Source organism: Aphelocoma coerulescens, chromosome 3 (genome assembly GCF_041296385.1).
Source record: "Aphelocoma coerulescens isolate FSJ_1873_10779 chromosome 3, UR_Acoe_1.0, whole genome shotgun sequence".
NCBI lineage: Eukaryota > Metazoa > Chordata > Aves > Passeriformes > Corvidae > Aphelocoma > Aphelocoma coerulescens.
The window spans coordinates 63,049,155-63,070,093 of NC_091016.1; the positions used below are offsets into that span (position 1 = coordinate 63,049,155).

Below are 20,939 nucleotides of genomic sequence, written 5' to 3' on the forward strand. Positions count from 1 at the left end.
GAGCTCCAAACTGTGGCCACCCGGCTGGTTTTGTACAGCGTGACAACACCCTGGCATTTGAGATGTCTTCATGAGCACCTGCAAAGCCGAAACAGAAGGATGGGCACAGAACCCTACCTTGTGGTGGGGAGTAGTCGTCGGAGTCCGTGTCGCTCTCGCTGCTGTCCTCCACCAGGAAGCTGGGGTAGTTCCAGGACATGTTGAGGATGCCATCTGACTCGTGAAGGAGCACGTGGGCCAGCATTCGGCCATGGCAGTCCATGACGATAACCTGTCCATCAGCAGTGCCAAACAGTACCTGAAAAAAACACAACAGCCCTCAGTCTCACCACATGTCAGCCACGGGATCCTCCTTCAAATGCATCTTGTAATTAACTAGCTACGCTGGGAATTAACTGAAAGCAAAGCAGTCATGGATGTGAAATGGTGTCAGAATAGGACACTGCAACCAAAGATGAATCTAAAGAATGAACTTAAAGCAGCAGAATCTACAGGTAAGTTCATAAAATTTGTGAGCAAGTAGTGTTTCATGGTGGATGTATTTCATTCACTTTAACATGAGACATTACACTTTCATCATTACTGCAATTAAAGTGAGCTGGCAGAAAGGCTACCACAGATTCTGCAGTATTCTTGGATAATACAAAAACTCCTAAACCTGGTGGCAGAAACCGAGGTGTGCATCAGTCATAACAATATCAAAAGAAAAGGCACAGCTGACAAAAGTGAGGTCCTAGCAGAGATTTCAAACGGCTTGTGAGAAATAGAAAGCTGAATAGAGAAGGACGGGTTATTCAGCTGATGAGCTGGAGAAGGTGGGAGAATGCCTTCCTAAAAGAAAAGAGGCAAAAGCAGTATGATCAGTCAGCTGGAAGTAGATTACCATAGGCCAAGGGGATGGCAATGTGCCGCACACTCAGGAAGAGAAGAGCTTCCACCCACCATTTAGAACACAAAATGGATAATCCAAAGTTTTTCTCGCCCTTAAACAACTCCATAGCCAATCATACAGACTGAAGTCAGACAGATTGGAACCTGAAATTTCTTTTTTAATAAACATTTTCTCTCTTGAGGCTTTAAGAAAGTTAAGATCCTGCATATTTGATGAATTTTAGAAAAAATTCAGGAAATAAAGACTAATAAATCCTAAAGCAATAAATACATTAGCCAAGGCTGTTGCTGTTATCATGTAATTCTGTATGAGGCAAATACATTTTAAAGCGAGTCTAAAGGCACCTATCAACTTGAAAACTAGCCAGCATTAATAATGAGGCTAAAAGGAAGGTCAAATCTTACAATTGCTCTTCAGTCTACCATCTATTTCCAGTACTTATAAATTTAAGAGTCTAACAATTATATATGCCCAGATCAGAAATTCACCTAGCCTTGTATCTCACCTTTCAGAGTGGTCAAGTGTTTGGGGAAGAGTAAAAAATGCACTGAGCAGGCATCTCCCCTGCCCACTCTTGTAGCTTTCAACAACAACAACAAAAAATCCTTCTTCTTTGATAATTGATAGTTTCATTTGGCAACCTTGGCTCTTAACACCGAAAGAAACACAGAATAATTGTTCCCTTCTTACATTCTCAACATTGGTCAGAATTTTACAGACCTCTATTATCTAATTCCCTAGTCATCTCTTTCCCAAGCTGAAGAATCATAGCCTACTTAGAATCTCCCTGCACAGTTGTTGTTCAAAGCTTGCAATCACCCTTGGTGACCTCTGCTGCCAGAGGTCTTCTTTTCTATTTTCCAACTGAGATGCTGTGTCAGACTTGCAGTATTCAATGTGTGTATTGTATCAGACTTATGCAATAAGCATTTGTCATTATTGCACTTTTGGAAGTTTCAGAAAGGAAGTGTGGCTTCTTAAGTCTTAGTCAAAAAAAAAAAAGCACTAAAATTTTTTCTATGATCAACATAATGAAGGTTGTAAACTAGAATGGAAATTTAACAGAAGAACTCCCATAGGTCATTAAAATCTTAAGAAAAACAATGGAGTTGTTTCACATTATCAAAAATATTGAAAAAAATCAGTATCTGGCTACCTTAACTGTAATCATTACATGTTATACATATTTCTGTGTTTAGTAGTTGCTGGGTTAAAACAGCAGCTGAAGTTTTCTAAAAGCCTCAGATTACTATTCTAGATGTAAAAGCAAGAACTCAACCTTTGTTCATCTCACACTATCCTCTCTTATGATCCCTTATTCTATTCTTCTTCCACTTGTATCATCCCATCTCCTTTTGATGCCTTGAAGTGGCTACCTGAAAATAGAGGCTAGACAAGAATAAAAGTAGGTATTTATTTTAAGGGCCTTCAAAGGCACACCTTGAGAGTGCAAAGCCTACGAGGGGCTCCACCCAAGATGGACCCTGGGTCACGAGTTCGTCACACTTTTATCAGTTTGGTCCATTTGCATATCAGAACTAATTCTCCAATTACAATTTCAGTTAATGATGTAATTACCCCAACTTTGCTCCTCCTCTCAAGGCTTTAATTTACACATTTTGGGGCCTGGGACAGTCAAGCTGTCCTTGAAGAGCAAACCTAGAGAGGGTTTGTTATGTCTAACCAGCATGAGAGAAGAGCAGCTAACAGGCCACACGAAACTTCAGAATTACACACTAGACAGTATGGATTTGAAAAATATAAAAATTAAAACCTAAGGCATCACTTTCATACTGTTCATTATTTCAACTGTTTTTACATACATGACCAGTGCACAGCCACTTTCACTATTCACTTTCAAAACACAGCCACTCTCTTTCTGATCTCAACAAAACAAACTTTTACAAAGCCAAAATCCTACCAGTTGTCATTGCTAGCTTCTAACACTGCTCTCAGTCTACTCTGTAGATTAGTTTTTTACTAGTCTCCTGAAAGTTCTACAACTGCAAATACCTAGACAGAGGAGGTAAAACTCTATTGTTTCTTAAAGCAGCAGTACAAGAATCTGCCTCCTAAAACCCTGCAGAAACATTTTATAATTGGGTAGGAATAAAATCTTTGGACTCATCACTCAACAGGTTCAGTCTCATCTCAGTCTAAAGCTAATTCTTTTGAGTTAGCACTGCCCCCAAATAATTTAAAATTATGAAGTACTCAGTAATTTCCAGTTCAGAACAGCTGCATATCAGCATCTTAATTCTTGCACTACAACTTGAGAGAGCTCTTTAGCAACCTAGAAATATCAGAGGGCACACTTCATCTCTTTAGCCAGGCTGTAGGTTTCAAGGAGCAGCTTTAAGTTTCAGGGTTATTGTAGCAATACAACCTTTAAGATGAAAGCATTTATCAGGCTGATAGTCCTGCTAGCTGAACTCCTGCTGAAGCTGTAAAAATCTCTAATGGTGTTATCATCCATAACATTACTCAGGTTATAAATGCCACACTCAAGCTACTTATGTCTGACAAATAAAACTCTCTTAACCTTCAGACAAAAGGTTGAGCCACAGGATATCCCTAAAGGATCTAATAGAAAAACTAAAAAGCTACATTTAAGATGCCCAAATTAATTTTTTGTGTATTTTTTTGTGTTTGCAGATCTAGGTGGTCAGACAGAATGTTGGGAAAAGGTAACAAATAAGTTATAGTGTTTGTTAACCCTTGAATACAAAAGCTAAGTGATAATAAGAGTAATTTAAAAAAACCCCAACTACTTATTTTGAAATGGTTCTTTGGCCCCTTGTTCTGATCTTCTCCTGACTCATCTCCTCTCCTTTCACACTGCTCATTATTACAACTGATCTTACATGTATTACCACTTGCAGAATTGCATTTGCAGAAAATCTGATAACCAAATACCTAAAATCACCCAATACATTCCGAGTGTGAGTCAGTACCACAACATAAATACAGTATGTCTTTACAAAACATCAAACATGACAAAGCCTACACTACACTGAAGCTGTAGCTGATTAAAAGTCACACAAATGCAGAGCTCCTGTAGTGCCCAGATGTTGTGTGCTTTGAAGGGAAAACTGTGATAAACAGCATTGGGATAGCACACACAGTTTTCCAAGTGTACCAAGAGCTGAAAGTTGGGTTCAGTTCTGAAACACATGTGCCTTAGTACTCCATGAAACCCAAGCTTGGGGTGATTCCTATCTATTATAACAAATCTGAATAACTGAAAAACACCCTTCTCTGGAATGTGCTGACCTCTTTAATCTATGTGATGACTTGAGATGAGTTTCACAACCTAGTTTTGGTAAATGAATAAGTTTTTCAACTAAGGATTTTTAAACTGTCATCCATGAAACATACCATTCAAGACTGCAACCCTCTTAAATGCCCAAGATATCAAGGACCCTTCAACTAACAGTCTGAAATACACCAATTTCTAAAAGACATATGGTAAGCAAAAGATGGGGTATTCTGCTCTGAAGTATTCCTCTTACGAGGAGATGAATATTAGAACAGCCAAGAAGCTGAAAATTCAGCTCAAGAGACAACTTGAATGTGTTGTGTGGCTTTGCTACACACAGATCCATTGTGCTGAACTTTGCAGTTCCTGTAAGATCTGTTGTGATGCTGTAATGCTCTGGACGAGACAAAGAAGCAGCAGAAAGCAGTCTGGCAGCACTGAGATCCACAAAGCCACTATGGAGTGACCAAAGACCTGCTACGTTGAAGGTCCAGCTCAGGAGGCCCACTATTTTGTAAAAGTATAATTTTCTAACAGTGGTGCTCTTTTTGCACAAAACACGTTTTGTTGTTATTTAATTTGGTTTAATGTAAGTAAATTGAACTCATCAACAGTAAGAACGCTCAAGCTCTGTGATAACTGGAATACACCAGTCCAGCAGGAAGGGAGGAGATCCTACCATCTCACGACATCTGGTAACATGCAGCAGCTGAGAAAACTAAATTGTTAGGATTTACAGACTTAAGCCAATGAAGCTGTGCTGACTTACATCTGCAGAGAACCTAGCCACAGCCCATTCCTGCATCTTTGCCTGTCCTCATTGTCAAAGAAGCTTTCCAGTACTCACTTTGACTTTTAAAATAACCAAGGATAACTCCAATTCCAGCTATAAAGTATTCAATGACTCTATTTACATATGAGGAGTAAAAGACAGAATTATTTCCAATCTCAGGTTTTGGTTCTACAAACTAAACAGTCAATACTGTTACAGAAAGATATTGATAAAACAAGATGCCTCTCTTCATGACATTTAGTACTAACACTGAAGGTTTTGAATGTTGCTGGTTAAACAAAACTCCCCAGAAATCAAATCGATACATTTTTAGAACAGGGGCTGTCATTCTGCATCAGGGAAACGACCAAACCTTTGATGGAAGCTGAAGTTGAAGCATTAGAAGTTGGATTTGCTATAGCTACTGGAAGAAACATAAAGCCATTGGAGGCTACTTTAGGGTAGCACTTTTAAAGTGAGATATTCCAGTATTGTAATGACAGAATGCTAAAAAAGGAACATGTGTCTGTTTTACTCCTGCTGGCTCAGGATTTTTAACAGATCCTCTCTGACTTTTTACAAAGAACATACATCTGACGACTCACAAAAGCAAAACAACTCACAGACTCCACTAATTAAAACAGCATTGAAAATGAATCCAGCAAACTCCATCCTAGTACAATCCAACTGTTAAAACCCCAGCTTTTCACATACAGATAGACCTTGCCTTGTAGGACTAAGGAAGGTGCATGAACAGATTGCATCTAAATTCCTGGACGCACTGAAACATTCTGAAAATTAACGTAATTTGTCATGAAATCTTAAGTGTTCTAATCTTCCCTAAGATGTGGCTAAGCTGTCTGTAACTCCACTGAGCAATTTCTCAAGTTATAGATCTTCTTTCTCCCACAGGACAGGTAGCAACTAGAAGCACAAAGTGACCAAAGTTTTTCCAGAAAGCGACTGATCACATTAGGAAAGCAAAGACTTGGATGTGTCCTAGAAGATTTTTACTGGGCCAGTCCAGCAAACTGAGGTCTACTGGACGTGAAATGCTCAAGCATTCTATAGCCCTAAGTAATACAACTAAAAGTGTATGCAACCTGTAAGTGTTGCTGTCCTACAAGGGTAAATATCTTAAGCAGCTGCATTTTAAAATAAAAAATAATTTAAAACAGAGTGTGACACAGGTGAACCCACTCTCTACGTTTTTAAGGGAAAACTGACTCCTCAGTCTTGCCCTTTGAAGATTGATTCCTGGCCAGTTCTCTGCCCTGCTAATCCATCCAAATGCAGTAAGTACAATATGTATTGGTACAATTTGCCGGGGTTTCTATATCTGCCAGTTCCTCCATGCAGAGGATTTATCACCACAGTGCCAAAGCAGGTATTTCTGTCAGGAAATCCTAAGGGGGGGGCTATTTGCATTGGAATGCGTTGACTTTTCAGAACTTAATATACTATTTCTGCTATTTTTTTTTCCTAGCCATCATTTTTACTGACACATGCAAAGATTTCTGTGAGACTTGTGAATCATCATCTCCCTCTGGAAGAAACATCCTACCCAGGTTTTTCAGACAAGTTAACAGGTGTTTCGCCATTCCCTGTTCAATTTTTGCCTAAACCAGTTGTGAGGTGCAGATGTAAACCTTATTTTCATGTTTCTTGAATGTTCCTAAACCCTTTTCTAAAAGTAATGCAGGAAAATAGAGTTGTCTTTCAAGACTAAGGACACAGATATGATTATTTCTGCTAGAAGCTAAGTTATGCACATTCAAGATCTTTCATAATATTTGGATATACCAGTCAGACAGAGGGATTTGCTGCATTTCAAACTAACTTGTTCTCTTTTAATTTTCTTAGACTCAGTTATGAGTCTTGTAGCCCAGGGCAGAAAGATTATCACCATCTTGTGACCAAGTAAACCACGAATGAGCTCACAAAAACTTTTGCTTTTGGTTTTTAATGTTCTCCAGGGTTGTACTTCCAAAGTTTGAAGGATTCCTCTTCCTACACACTTGGCAAACCTTGCCCTTCCAGCATTTTGTTTCATTCTTTGCCTTTGTGTGTGTGTGTGTCTGTTTGGCACACACACCTGCTGAAATCTTGGTGCCATCCTACCAGGCTGTATCAATGCTGCCACCAACAACTCGCCCTGCACAGCTCTGCATTCACAGCTGCCTTGTTTTCTGTTTTGCTTCACTGACCTTCACTTTTTCAAAATTTAAACCTGTCTTTATGCTTTCTCCTTCAGTCTCCTCCCACATCTTCCCCCACAGGAAAAACTAGCTGCCTCAGAAAGTACACTGCAAAAATGCTAATAAGGTCAACTCTTTGCACTGTCAGAAGATGCTGAGCAGTTCAAGGAAGCTGAATTAGTTCTGTTTGCTCTGATTTAGTCATCTGGACAAGCATTAGTATTTATGATAGGAACAGCCTTCACAGTTGTCACCATATTGCCATCATACTAATAGAGATAAATTTATTTTGCTGATTCAAAATTAACTGAACTATAAAGTGATAAATATACAAAATGATGGATCAACCTTCTATTTATTCAGGTAGGCCTAGTAACAATTCCCTAGAGGGAAAATTATTGCCTTTAATTATTTTCATTCATTAGCCTAACAAAAGAATGTCAGTGTTGCCAAGGCTTAACTACAGCATTTTGCAGTCCATTTAAATGTAGTATTAGCATTTTGCATTCCTTGGGCTTTTCTTGTTTACTGTTTCTCCATCACAAAGCAGGAGACAGTGCAGCGAACTCCTCTCAGGAGCTCTCTCTGCACATTACAAAGTGAAAGGTTTTTTTTTCAGTGTCGTATTTCTGGCTTTCCTTCTTTTTACCTCAAAATGCAGAGAGAAATAAAGAAAAGCAGAGTGAGGGAGACAGCTTGTCTCCTGCTGAATACTTTTTATTTCCATTAAAAATTCAGCCACTGTAAAACGATTTATTGAACTGACACAAAAAGAGACATCACTAAAATTCACATCCAAGCTCAGGGGGAAAGCACTAGATTTTCCCTGACTGCCTTTATATCCAAAAATCTTAAGAAGAGTTTCTGTTTCCTTTGGACATGAGGAATTACCAGCCCCACACATGGCTGGTACAGCCCAGGATCATTCAGCCAGTTGCATATATAAACATACATATAGCAGTAAAATTCTCATTTGAGGCCATTAATCCTTTCAAAAGCAGCACTGGCTTAGTTACCTACTTTCAGGCCTGTTCATTCTCTCTTTTACAAAGTCCATAGGATCTAGATAACTATGACAAAGCCCCCAAATGAGAAGGCAAAGTAAATCGATCAAAGATCTTGGTGACAAATCCATTTAATAAATACTGAAATACTAAAACCTGGGAATTAAAACTGCACTGGCTTCATTTCTCTCTAAAATACTGTAATGTGGCTGAATGACTGTAAACGAGAAACAGCCTTGCATGCCACTTCAGGAGTCAAAAATATAAGCAGTCTTAAAACCAGGATCTCAAGCTATTAACTACTCTGGACATGTGGGGATAGAAGCAATTGTCCAGGCAAAGATAATGTTATTTGAAAGCATTCTGGTAAATCACAGAAAGACTGATTATTATACATTCTTGTAATTATACCTGGACTAATTCTGACTCGTGTATTCCAGGCACACACATTTCTATATTCCTTTTTGACTCTCAAGACATTTTTCATGAAAGCATCCTATAGCAATTAGATTTTTAAGTGAAGAGTTGCCCTTCTATATAGTGTTTACTGTATTAATGATATGCCTCAGTTTAAAATGTGAAAAAAACCACATTTGAAGCAGCATGCAAAATGAACAAAAAGCCAACAGCTGAACACCTTCTACAGAACATCTTCTGTGGCAATTAACTTGGACAGGACTCCAAGCCTGGACCACTGAACTCCCACAGTGCAAGTACTCTGTAATATTCTTCAAGCAGTGCTGTTTTCTGATTCCTCACAAAACTCTGCCAGGAAAGCACACACATGTCTCTGAAAACACATATTCTTCACAAATACACAATTATAACTAAAACAACATTTGGTGGGAAAATGCAATTAGTTTTACCAACAACCACTCAATCAGGAAACCAAGTCAACTGATACACTTGGCAGTCTCCTGCCTTATTCCCAAGTCAGGTTTTAGTTATTTTCTGAAAGATATGTTGACTGCTGAAGCTAAAATCTCATTCAGAGCTTTAGAAGTCTGAGAGTTTCTGCTGGGGTTTTGTGGTTTGTGTTTTTTTCCTAACTGAAAATGGTATTACTTAGAAACAAGGACAGCACTCTGAACCAGTGAAAATGCAATACAAAGCAGTTTAGAAGCAATGTCCTTGCTGTTTTGAATTTCATAATATAGAATCAAGAAGCCCCTGGGTTAAGCTATACACTAATGGAAGTTAGTCCCTCAATTTCTACCCTCTCCTTCTAGGTCTTGCAGGCAGAGAGCAGTAACTCAGCGTGGTCAGGAAATACATGGAATGGGTGAGGTCAAGTGTAACTGACTCAACATGGAGTCAGGCTGAGTAATAAACTCTTACCAAACGAGGCACTGAAGAAAAATGACTATTCTCTTAAAAAGCAAGGAAAGCAGGGAAGGATTAATTCCTTTTCAGCTTGCCAACAATCCCTCAACATCTGAACACTGACAAGAAACGGGCTCCTGGACAAAGAACAGAGAGCTCAAGTTGAATCCATGCAGCATGAAACATTGATGGGAAAGGTTTTGGAGAATAAAGAGATATTGCTCCCGCTTTCCATTGGCGTACTATCTCCTTTCCTTTTGTCAAATGAATGGAAAGACTATGTGATATCACTTTCCAAAAATATCACCTTTCCTCTGCCATTTACTGTGAAACTTGGCCTTGCTTTCCCAGACAAAACCTAGTCCAGAAATCCACAAATATCCTCCTCCCGATTCAATCACTCTAATCCTTGTTTCCTGCACCAAGGTTTCAGACTATTTACAGGCTTGAAGACATCTGACCCAAGTTCAAGACCCCATTTGGCTCCTGGTCTTCTTACTAACTTCCAAAAAATTGATGGATTAAGTACCAGTGATGATAAAGTTCAAATCAACCACGCTGGCAGCTACATTTCTTTTGAACTGAAAAGACCACACAGCTCTGGATGAACCAAAGGGATGCTGAGGCCAAAGTATTCTCAGCCAAGTGGCTTTGGCAGTGGAATAATGGACTCTTCCTGAAAAATGCTGTAAAACCTTCACAGTTTGGAGAGTTTTTCCTCTGCAAGAATTACACTTCCACTCACATGCCCTCTCCTGACCACTTCAAAATCCAAATAAACAAATTAAAGCAATTTTCCTACCCTACATATGACTTCTCCTTAGAGAGCACCTTCCTGCAGAAGGTTCAATTTTTTTCCCTACACTGCCTAAAATGCAGCATAAGCACATGCTGCTTCCTTGCAGAGGTGCACTGCAAAACCTCATTCCTACTATTTGCTCCAAAGCTGAAGCATAGCAGAGAGCTTTTCAAAACCACAAGTTCAAGTAAACACTCCCTGTCTCAAAGAACTAAAGACTTCAGGTACAAGTGCCAGCAAGGTGAGAGGAGAGGCAAACAACTTCTTTCTTCCTGACACCTCCCACACAGAGACTGGTCTTGTTTCTATTTGTGCTCATCTTTACTTTGCTGACTCAAACACTGATGCTTCAAAAATGTAAAACAGCACCGGGTATAAAAATGCTAAGTGGACACATTAACTGAATAGCACAAGTTTTCATCTCTCCCTCCATCTCTGGCGAGTCACTGCCATCGACATCCTTCTTTCCTGAGGGAGGCAAAGACACGGTAGAATGTGCAGCGTTTAAACTTCAGATTCCAGTCAACTAAAATAGCAATATTGTGACCTGAGTGTCATAGGGAAAGTTACAAGGTACACTGTTGAGGCTGATCTGTGCATCCTAGTACACTGTGCTTCCAAAGGGATGTAGAAATCCATTCAGGCATTTGCTTTTTGCAGTTACAAACATCAAACACCCTGTCTACAAGGATGAGCAAAACATTAAAACAGTTGTATTACTCCTTTCAGACAGAGTCATTAAGAGAAAAATTTCTGTGCAAGACTCATCTGAAACAGCCTTGACACAAAACACTGCAGGAGCTACTGAGAAAACGAGCCATGATGCCATCAGCCCATAAACAACCCCCATGTTACAGCTCTCATGACTAGAACAAATGGCACCATCTCGTTAGCTCTCTCAGTGCCTTGCCTCTACAGGCTGGATGGAGAGCATCCAGGGAAAGATTAGGCAAGGCACAGATGAAGCGAGTGGGAAGAAGAAAGCACATTGAAGTATCACCTTATTGCTCTGTTCCTCCAATTACCCGCTCAGTAACTGTGCAGTGCAGCCTAGGTTTTCTGGCAGGAAAAATTTGTCTGGAATAAACCCACAGAGAGATGCCATAGCTCCTGAAGCTATGAGCCCCAGAGGCTCCAAGGAGAACATCCTTGTTGTCTACCCCCACCAGAACTCAAGGCAAAGCCTATATGAGCACAAAAATTGGCAGCGTAGCTGCTCAGTGCTAGTGAAAAAAGGAAAGCGCAACCAAGAAATGACACAGTGCACCAAGCTAAGTCTTCTCCTTCCTTCTTTTTGGCTGTATTCTCAGCAGAATGATGCATAAAAACCTACTTGAGAATAAAAGGCAAAGGAAAAACAATGCCAGTACAACTATACACTGATATCAGAAAAAAAGGGGAGGGAAAAAAAAGAGAACTCTATTATTTAGGAAAGAGCAGTGTAATGTAGCTTGAAAACAATGTAATAAAAAGAGATGGGAGAAAGAAAGGCAAAATAGCACTTAAAATACACATCACTTTTCCCACAAAATCTGTCACTATTATGTACCATCATAAAAATCAAGTCCCCAAGCAAAGAGCAAAAACAAAGTGTTACTGGATTCCAGCATGTATAAATATATAAACCAAGAATACAAAGTCTCTGCAAAAATATTTAAAGTTTAATTTAAGTTTATATAACCCCCCCATATTTTGTTTACAAAAGGCTGAAATAGGATAGTAAATATTTACAGACTCCTTAGCACAAGGAAGCAGAAATCATTAATTTTAATAGCAAGTTTGCCACAAAGGTTTGAAATGCTTCTAAAAACAGTCCAAAATATTAAACAGTTAAGCTGTGATGGGTCTTATCTGTTTGTTTTATATAACAAATGGATTTATCTTGAAAGACAACTGAAGTTTCCTTCCCCTGTCCTCTTTTTGCATTTTAATGATGCTGCTCAATTACGCAGCATGCAATGTTAAAATGCTTATATGGGATTTAACCATTGTCTGCAGTCCTTGTGCCTTGAATAAACTACCTAGTTCATTAATGACATGTCTTCAATGCTATGAAAAGCCTCCAGCTGTTTTTCCCAGTAATCTGAGTAATTCATCCATCAATGAAAATAAGGCTTTCAGATCTTCTTCAACTACTGCATCTTACAGTGTAATTTTGAGTGGCCCTAGTCATTGTAACTATCATTTGATAGTATCTACATCCAGAATTGCTGGGAGAAAACAATTCATTTTTGTATGTTAAGACACAAAAAATGTAGTTATTCCCTGGCATCTTTAAGGCTCCTTTATGTGAACCTGTAAAATCCTTAATAGGAACAAAAATTATTCTAATAAAGACCAAAATAATTGCTTACATTTTCAAATTTTACAGGCTGTAACCTTTTTCATTTTGTCCTTCCTTCTTTCATTCATAATAATTAAGGCCAATAGCTACTTTCCCCATACTGCCCCAGTTGCCCCTTTGTAGCTCCCTTTCATCATTCTATCAACTCATTAGAAGGCCATCTTCAAGATTTTTTTCCACACACCCAGATGTCTGAGAATAATTAAACTTGATCAGTGTGACTACTATAATAGCAAGGACTGCCTGAATCAGACGTGCTACAGCACCTGAATAAAACCAAAACAAAAGGGTGAGTGGAAGCACAAACGTCTCGTGTCAGAGCCACAGGCAAATGCAGATGTAGGTGAAGAGATGACAGCAGGGCCCAAACAGATGCAATGTTTTCAAACACTTAAAAATTCTTTGGTTTTAAGCTGTGTTCTGGAAGCTAGGTAAGGCTACTATCCTTACTTTCAGCTTAGGAGCTGTTCAGAACACCATTTCCCTGAAAAGGGGGTAGCAACTGCAAATTATAGTTCACAAATGAAAATGAGGGGACCAAAAGCAGACTGTACTAAAGGGGATTTATCAGGTAAAATTCCTTCCAAGGACTAAAGCCATACCAAAACCAAGAACTCTGAGAGACAAGCTCATAAAACACCTGATGCCACCGGTAACCACTTGACAGCGCTTCTTGTTAATGAGCTCCTGCCTCCCGTGAGAGCTGTGGCTACACAGAGCAGCTGCTGGGCACAGCACGGTGCTGATCCTATTCAGGGACATGCACGGCACCACGTGCTGTGCTAGCACACGGATCCCACCCAACCACGCTGCTGGGCCCAGGAACAACACGCATCCCCTTCTTCACGTGGAGCTCCGTTCTGGGTCCCGGGCTCCACCCTGATGCGCTGCAGGCAGGGAGAAGGAGCTGAAGCCTGCCCCTGCCTCCTGCTTGTCATAGAAAAAAGATGCTGAAGCGTCTCTGTGGTTGCCATGGGAATAGGGATGGCAAGTGCTGGGAGCAGGAGTGAGTAACAGCTTAGAAACTGCCTCCCTGCACAGCTACTGCAAGCTACAACAGACTTCTAAAAAAACAATGTAGAGCTCCTGCACCCCTGCGTTGTTTGAGACAACGCAGTTCGTTTGCTACTGGTGTCACTGTTTTCTTCCAAGACCCTTCAATGCACAGGGTATCTGTTCCTAACATGGTGCTGCTTTTCTGTTTCACCAGGAACATAATTTTGTCTGATTAGGCACAGAAGAGGCTGAACCTTGGGGCCTGTATTTACACATTTTTAGTACTCGTGCATGTTGCATCGCAATGGGACCACGTACAGCAGTTAATGTTGTACCCTGCTGGATGCAAATCAAATTAGTCTACCTGCTTATATATTTATTTTCAAAGCAAACAGAAGGAAGCATGCTGGCAAAGTTCACATATTCCCGTAGTCTGTCACATCCTAGCCAAACAGAATTCTGTCCAGTCCCTGAATTTCCACAAATAAAAGCTTACAACAGGAAAAGGGGAGGGGGGGGAAAACAGAAATGGGCACTTACAGCTGTCAGAAAAGTCTAATAATTTGTACTAGCAGAGATGCAGGGAACAAATATAGGTTACTGGCACCTCTTGGGATATCCAGGAATTAAAATATATTAATTCATTTTCTTTGAGGGTTTCCTCTATTGGAGAGTGATTCCCCTTTTCACACACAGAAACAGCACCAGAAACAACCCCAGGGAAGTTCAAGGACTTACACTATATTGCTATAAACAAAGGATAATCAGAGCCTCTGCAGTTCTCATCCAGTTCTCTGACATTGTGTCTTTCTCCATCATGAAGACAGATAATCTCTTTAATGGGTAAAATCTGGGAGAAAGAGGGAAAGGGTGGCCTAAGGGCAGCAGAAGTTGATAGAAAAAAGTCACTGCGAGCTCAGCAAACACACAGGAAGGGAGATGAAGCACTGGAAAGATGTTTTATGACTTGTGGGCTCAGGAAAAATCTTCAATTACTTACTGACATTGCTTCTATAATTATAAATAAACCCTTTGGCTAGACAAAAGTCAAGTTTTTCTCACTTAGGAAGTCCTCAATCTGCCTGGTATGTACAGTCCCTCTTTGAAAACAAGCATAGGACAACACCACAGAACTATCTCAAGACAGGATACAGCATTCTCTGATATTTAAAATTTCCTTTTCATTTCAAATATATTTTTCATCCCTACATGATCTTAAGTGAACCTGCTCACCAGAAAAATACTCCACACAACTCCTACAGCCTCTTGTAGTCCCGAAAAAAAAATTTTAAAACTGTGCATGGAAAGTCTCACTCCTGCATAATCCCATCCATCCCAGTTTAACACAAGCATGGCACTCTGCCTGAGACACAGACAACCCAGTCTTATAAAATCTTCCATTTGTATATCCCCAAGAGCCCAATGGGGCTCTGTCTTGGCCAGACGTGTGCTCTGGTTATAGGGTAGAGGAGGAGGAAATGCCAAAATGAGCAGGCCTACAGACACACAGTGAAGTGAGAAAACTGACTTCTAGTCCTATACCATAAACATGCAGAATCACATTCAAAAGGCCTGTGTATTGAATCAGCTGAAGAAGCCTGTAGCTCAAAGTCCAGACTCAAGATCTGGGTGTGAACTATAGTAGAAATCTGCCGACGACCTTCATGAGAAGTTCATCTGAGACAGATGATGCTGAGAAAAAGCACTGCAGTCAACCATATGACTCAAAATAAGTTTGTCCCCAACAGACATGGAGAGCTCAAAAAACCTGAAAAGCAACTGAGCTTTTGAAGAAGAATGATAACACTCTCTTCCTAAAAGAAAATGCAGAACCATTTTGGCTAGCATTAATAAAATCTGCCGATAACTTAATCAAGACAGCATATGTACCAAATCAGTTAAAATACACAATTATATGCTCAATTTCAGCAGCACTGTATTCCACCCTGGCCACCTCTCTAGCTCTCATCTCTTTGCTATGCATTAGCCACTACCTCCAAGGTGCTTTACTTCAAGCACAGTAAGGACTCAAACCCAGAGGCCACACACACTGTCAAACAAGACAATGACTGCCAATATTGCAGCTCCAACCTGTTCTCGTCTCCAACAAAAAGGTGGTGGTAGGAAATTACCCTACTCTTGCAGAGCTGCCACGGAGCCATAGCAAGGAGTGACAGAGGTGACAGCCTACTGGTGCTGAAGAGACAGACAGGAAAAAAGATGGAGGAGACAGAAGAAACCAGAAGGATGCATACAGAAAGGAGTGAAGGAGAAAGTTACGAGAAGTGAAGAGTGAGGTGAACAGACAGACTGTATTGAGCAAATTTCTATCAGGACAATAGAATATTGATACTGAACAATACAATCCCTTTGTAAATGTAACTTTTAAAGATAATTGAGTTAAAGGTCATGGGATCATAGAGTGTAATATTTTCCAGGCATACTTTCACTAGCAACCTTCATGGTGCCAGAGGGGTAACAAAAAGAACAGTAGAAAAATATAAATTTAAATGTCGACATTTATCCTTCGTCACTGTACTGACAAGTAGAGTACCTTAAGCAATAGGGAGTGTGCTGAAGCTACTCTAGACCAGAATAGTATTCTGCTCTCATTTGCACATACCCCAATCAGGAGAAAAATTAGGTAAGGCAATAAGCTAGTAAGGGTATCCATTTCTATAAACACTAATTTATGTGTAAAATATGCAATGTCCTTCCCCTCACTCTGTTTGCTATTTTTAGTTTGAACTGAGCATAGTCCCTCACCCAGCACCTCTGTGATTCATGTTTCCTTGTGCCTCCAGAGGCAAATACATCTGGATATATTTTAGAAGATCGCTTCTTTCTACCAGCTCCAGAGAAAAGTACAAGATCCATCATCACTTAACATGCAAACCCCTGCAACCACATAGTTAGGGAGAACTGTGCAGAGCAACATCAAGCTCATGGCTGGATTGGGTCTCTATTTCAGTGAGTTTATCAGCAGCAGGGTCTGTAAGTCAAGTAAATCATTTTCACATAGCTGGAATTGGCCATTATGTTCGAAAGCATTTATCTGGACGCCGAACAAGTGCTTGTTTCCTGGAATAACCACTTATGGAGCATCTAGATTAGAAAGTACAAACATATTGGCTAAATTGAATTAAAGGCAGTCAGCCACTCCAAATTAAACACTCAAGTGAAGATATTTCCAAATACAGCAGCAACAACTGAGCATCACACAAATAGGGTAGCCTCATGTTTAAAACATAGGACTGAGAGCTATTAGATCTTAGCTTCCCCTCCTACTTCTGCTGTTTGTCTCTTCCTCTTGATCTCAAGTAAATTATTTATTGTCAAGATTTACATTTCCCTAGATTCAAAAAGAGGCAGTTAGACTCCCTGGCTTTAAAAAGCAGTGTTGCAATAATTAATTCATTATTCTTTGCAGAGCACTCTAGAATTATTAGATGCTACTGCAGAAATGTATATTATTAGTGCTATTATATTTCACTAGCAATTCCCAAAATAACTCTACCTTGGATGAATTTACAGTATTCTAAATTCAGTGGCACCTTGACTCTTGAACCAGCATCTTTCCATGGTGTTGTAAAATGAAGGAAGGAAAACAATCCAACTGTGATCATAACAGAGTTTTGCTTTGCACTACTCTACTCCCATCATTTCCTCCAGCACTGAATTATACACACATACACAACCATGCATGTGCAAGGAAAGACCAATCCAGTCAGCTCAGCAGTGAAAGGCAAGGGACCGGTGTGAATTCTGCAAATTAAACCAGTGGCCCAGCCCCAGTCATGCTGTAAATGGTGATGTGTCCAGTACTCTATAATTCTTTAGAAAAATGGTAAAGAAGATTTTTTAATGGCATTTCTCAAAGCTCAGTAATATTTGGGCTCAATGGTTGGAAAAAAGGCCTTCTTTTAAATTATCTTGTTTGCATAAGGTTGAGACATCTCTCCAACACTCAATTAGATCCATTAGCTTATGTGAATGCAAAACATAACCATATCTGCTGCTGGAATTGCTTTTGCTGCAAGTACAGACTGGACAAATCTACACAGAAATTATCAGTCAGATGTTTAATAGTCCAGGCTGCATCTCTGCTCAAATGCATTCATAAGATAGCTGTAATAACAAATTAAGGCTACAATTAACAGATTCCTGTCTCAAACAACTAACTTTGAGTAAGACTATGTGTGAATCAGGGTGAAAAGTGATGATGGGTAACTTGGTACACTATCATATTCACTTAATAAGGACAATAGGATGAATTAAATTTTCATTATCAGTGGGAGCAGCAGTTTTGATTGAAACTGATCTTACCACGTGACCATTTTACTTGACAACTTTTTAAGAGGTGTATTCTATGGCTTACCAATGCAACCCAACTGACACCCCCAAATGCCCCATCTTCATTACCTGTTGGTCATCTGGAGTCCATATGCCACAGGTGATCTGACTCTCCAAGTTTATTTCTGAAGACCAGTGTCTTTGTCCGCTGACTGAACCGACCAGCACAAATCCATCTCTATAGGAGATAAGTGCCTGAGTCCCATCATGGCTCCACGTAAAGTCGCTTACCTTAACATACCAAAGACAAGAAAATAGATATATGGGCCGTGCAGGATTTTTTTACTGTTTTAATAAACAGCAGCAGTGCACAGAATGAGACAAGCCAACTATCAGCCCATTCTTGCATATTCCTTTCAATAAAGAAATGTTTCATTTTCTCCTGTGCTTTTTGAAAGGTATAAAGTACCATTCATTGTCCTCTTCATTTGGCCTCTCAGGACCTGATCACTCTTGACTGCAGAGAAAACATGCATACCAACCTGTGCCCCACGATCGTTCACAAGCTCCACCGACCATCTGCCTTCGTATTGTATCCAAACAAATATTCCTCCATCTGCATCGCAGGTTGCTAATTTCTGGAAAGGTTCGTTCCATCTCACCAGCACAACCTTAGAAGATTACAAACAAAAACAGCATTACCAAACCTGCATGTTGTGCTAACAGCTATTTAACAAGAACCAGTTAAACAATACTGCCAAACAAATATCACTGCATTTAAACACTGAAGATGCACAAAATAGCAATTTTCAGCCCAGCATTAGGCACCTCTCAAGAACAGCTGGAATCATTTTGTCACTGTTGTCAGGAAACACACAATCTCTCACCGTCAGGCATTTTTGGAAGGCATTGCACACTTTCAATAAAATCATAGGGAACACTGGAGTGCAGGACTCCATTACAGAAGCTGCAAACAGGAAGCTCTGCACAGATTATTCAACACTCCCTCAAATGATTCCCCCACTGTAATCTCAGAGACTGTCAGACTCTTCATCAAATCATCACCTCTTGCTGACTTCAAATAAAGTAGCATGCTCTGCACACAATTTAAATACTCAGATTGAATACTCATATTCAAAATAACCCCTGAGAAGAAATTTCATAGGAAAGTTGCTTTGCTACTGAGTGCAAAAGGAATACAAAGCAGCTTCAGGCTCTTCTTTCCACATTAGAGCTATCTGGGCTTTTCTAGAGAATCTAATCAAGTCTAAACCTACCAAATTGCTCTTTCATTTTTAATTAATACCACTTTAACAAATACAGTATCTCTTGAGACCTCAGTATGAAACTGAAGAAAGCACGTCATCCTAGTGCCTGAAGCAAAAATTGGCAGCAAAACCATTTACCTTCTGTTAGTGACTTTTTCTTAAAAAACTTTTTTCCCAAATTAGTTTTATTTCAAGAACATGCAGATATATATGGGACCCTTACATTCACACACAAGTAAATTCCCCCCCAGCTATTTTACTGAGACACAGAGTATGCAAACAAAGTAAACAGATATTAAATACTCAATTAGTAGAGTGTTATTTCAACTACTTAATACACATCCAGCTCTAATGATGCTTTTTCATAAAACTAAATAGATAATTAATCATCTGAAAGAGACAGGCAAAATTTTCCTGAAATACATTTTGCTGTTTACAGAGATGGACTGATCCTCCTAAAGATTCCAGTCCTAAGATGAGCTCTAAGTAGACAGACCCTTCCTGCTTCACAAGGAAATCAGCGGTCGTTTTCAGAACTAGGATATAAATATGCATACCTAAAACCTAAACTTGACAGCTGAGGGATGATCTTATACTTATTTAGTGAGTGCTACACTTATGCAGTGTCAAGGTCAGAACTTAAGAACACGTCTATCAGTGGAGCTCACCAACCCGAAGCATCAACCCTTGAACCACTAAACAACAGGAAAACCATTTATTCATTCATATGTAAAAATTATGGGGAGAAGCAAGTATGACAAATCACCTCTCTGTTGTTACACAGCTTAGAAGAATCCCATTTGAGATTTTCCAGAAAACCACTTACTTTTACTTAACTATAACCTTGCAGCTGCACTCTAAGTCACCAGTCCTGCTTCCAGTTGGGCAAATTATACCATACCCCTAGATGGATCATATCACACAGAACTTTTTTAAAAAATTCTTATGTTGGAAGAGCAGTAAATAAAATATTCAATTATAGCAATGCAAGCAGATGCACTTTGTTGGAGGTTTCACTTTGTCCCTTCCACCTAAACAATAATAGCACAGATTTGTCAAAATTTTTTTTCATTTTGGTAAAAATCCAATGCACAGAGCCATAATTTCATCCACCCTGAGGCAAAATGCAATGATGACATAACTGTAGTTGTCAGCAGTGCCTAACAACGTTATGAAAGAAGTGAAGAAAACTCAAGGATAACACTGAAAAGTCTTCATCTTTAAAAGCGGGGAGCTGTTAAGGCTAATGATGACTATTAATGAGCAGAAGGTACTTATCACCACTAAAAAACAGATCTTTGAACACTTAAGACACTGCTCACATTTCTCAGATCATACCAAATCAATTCTGCATCATACCAGAATGAATTGCTAGAAAAAATTTAGGAAGAAAAAGAGAACTAGTTGTTCAAATAACATGAATGCTTTAGCTAACACCATTAAGAGTGCTACTACCTGTCTTAAAATTGCCCTGTTTACTCTGGCAAAGATTTGAGATAAACAAACAATTTTATAGATTAGACATACAAATTGACTTTGTAATACGAATTATGGGCAAAGTGACAACAGTTACTTTGTTGTGTTTTGTTTCTTTTCTATTTTAAACAGGAATCTTGTTAAAAGTTCAAATTCTGTACAACCTGTCTTTTGTTTAGATTTGATAAAACATCCAAGGGTACATTTGAATGTAAACAAGATTAACTAGAGCCTCCATCCATCTCAATTAGACACAAATTAGTAACTTCCAAAATAAACTTATTGCTTTATAATCAGAAATGAAAGTGAGACAAT

General features: G+C 39.4%; 1 protein-coding gene across 6 annotated transcripts in view; it reads right to left on the bottom strand.

The window, feature by feature from the left end:
• TULP4 (TUB like protein 4) overlaps nucleotides 1-20,939 on the bottom strand; it is a 156,265-nt gene that overhangs the window by 39,192 nt on the left and 96,134 nt on the right. For all 6 annotated transcript variants that reach the window (XM_069010587.1, XM_069010583.1, XM_069010582.1 and 3 more), the window contains exons 3-5: nucleotides 18,423-18,551; nucleotides 18,010-18,171; nucleotides 118-298 (exon numbers count right to left, since the gene is read on the bottom strand). In XM_069010587.1, the coding sequence (XP_068866688.1) occupies nucleotides 118-298; nucleotides 18,010-18,171; nucleotides 18,423-18,551 (472 nt within the window). The remainder of the gene's footprint in view (nucleotides 1-117; nucleotides 299-18,009; nucleotides 18,172-18,422; nucleotides 18,552-20,939) is intronic.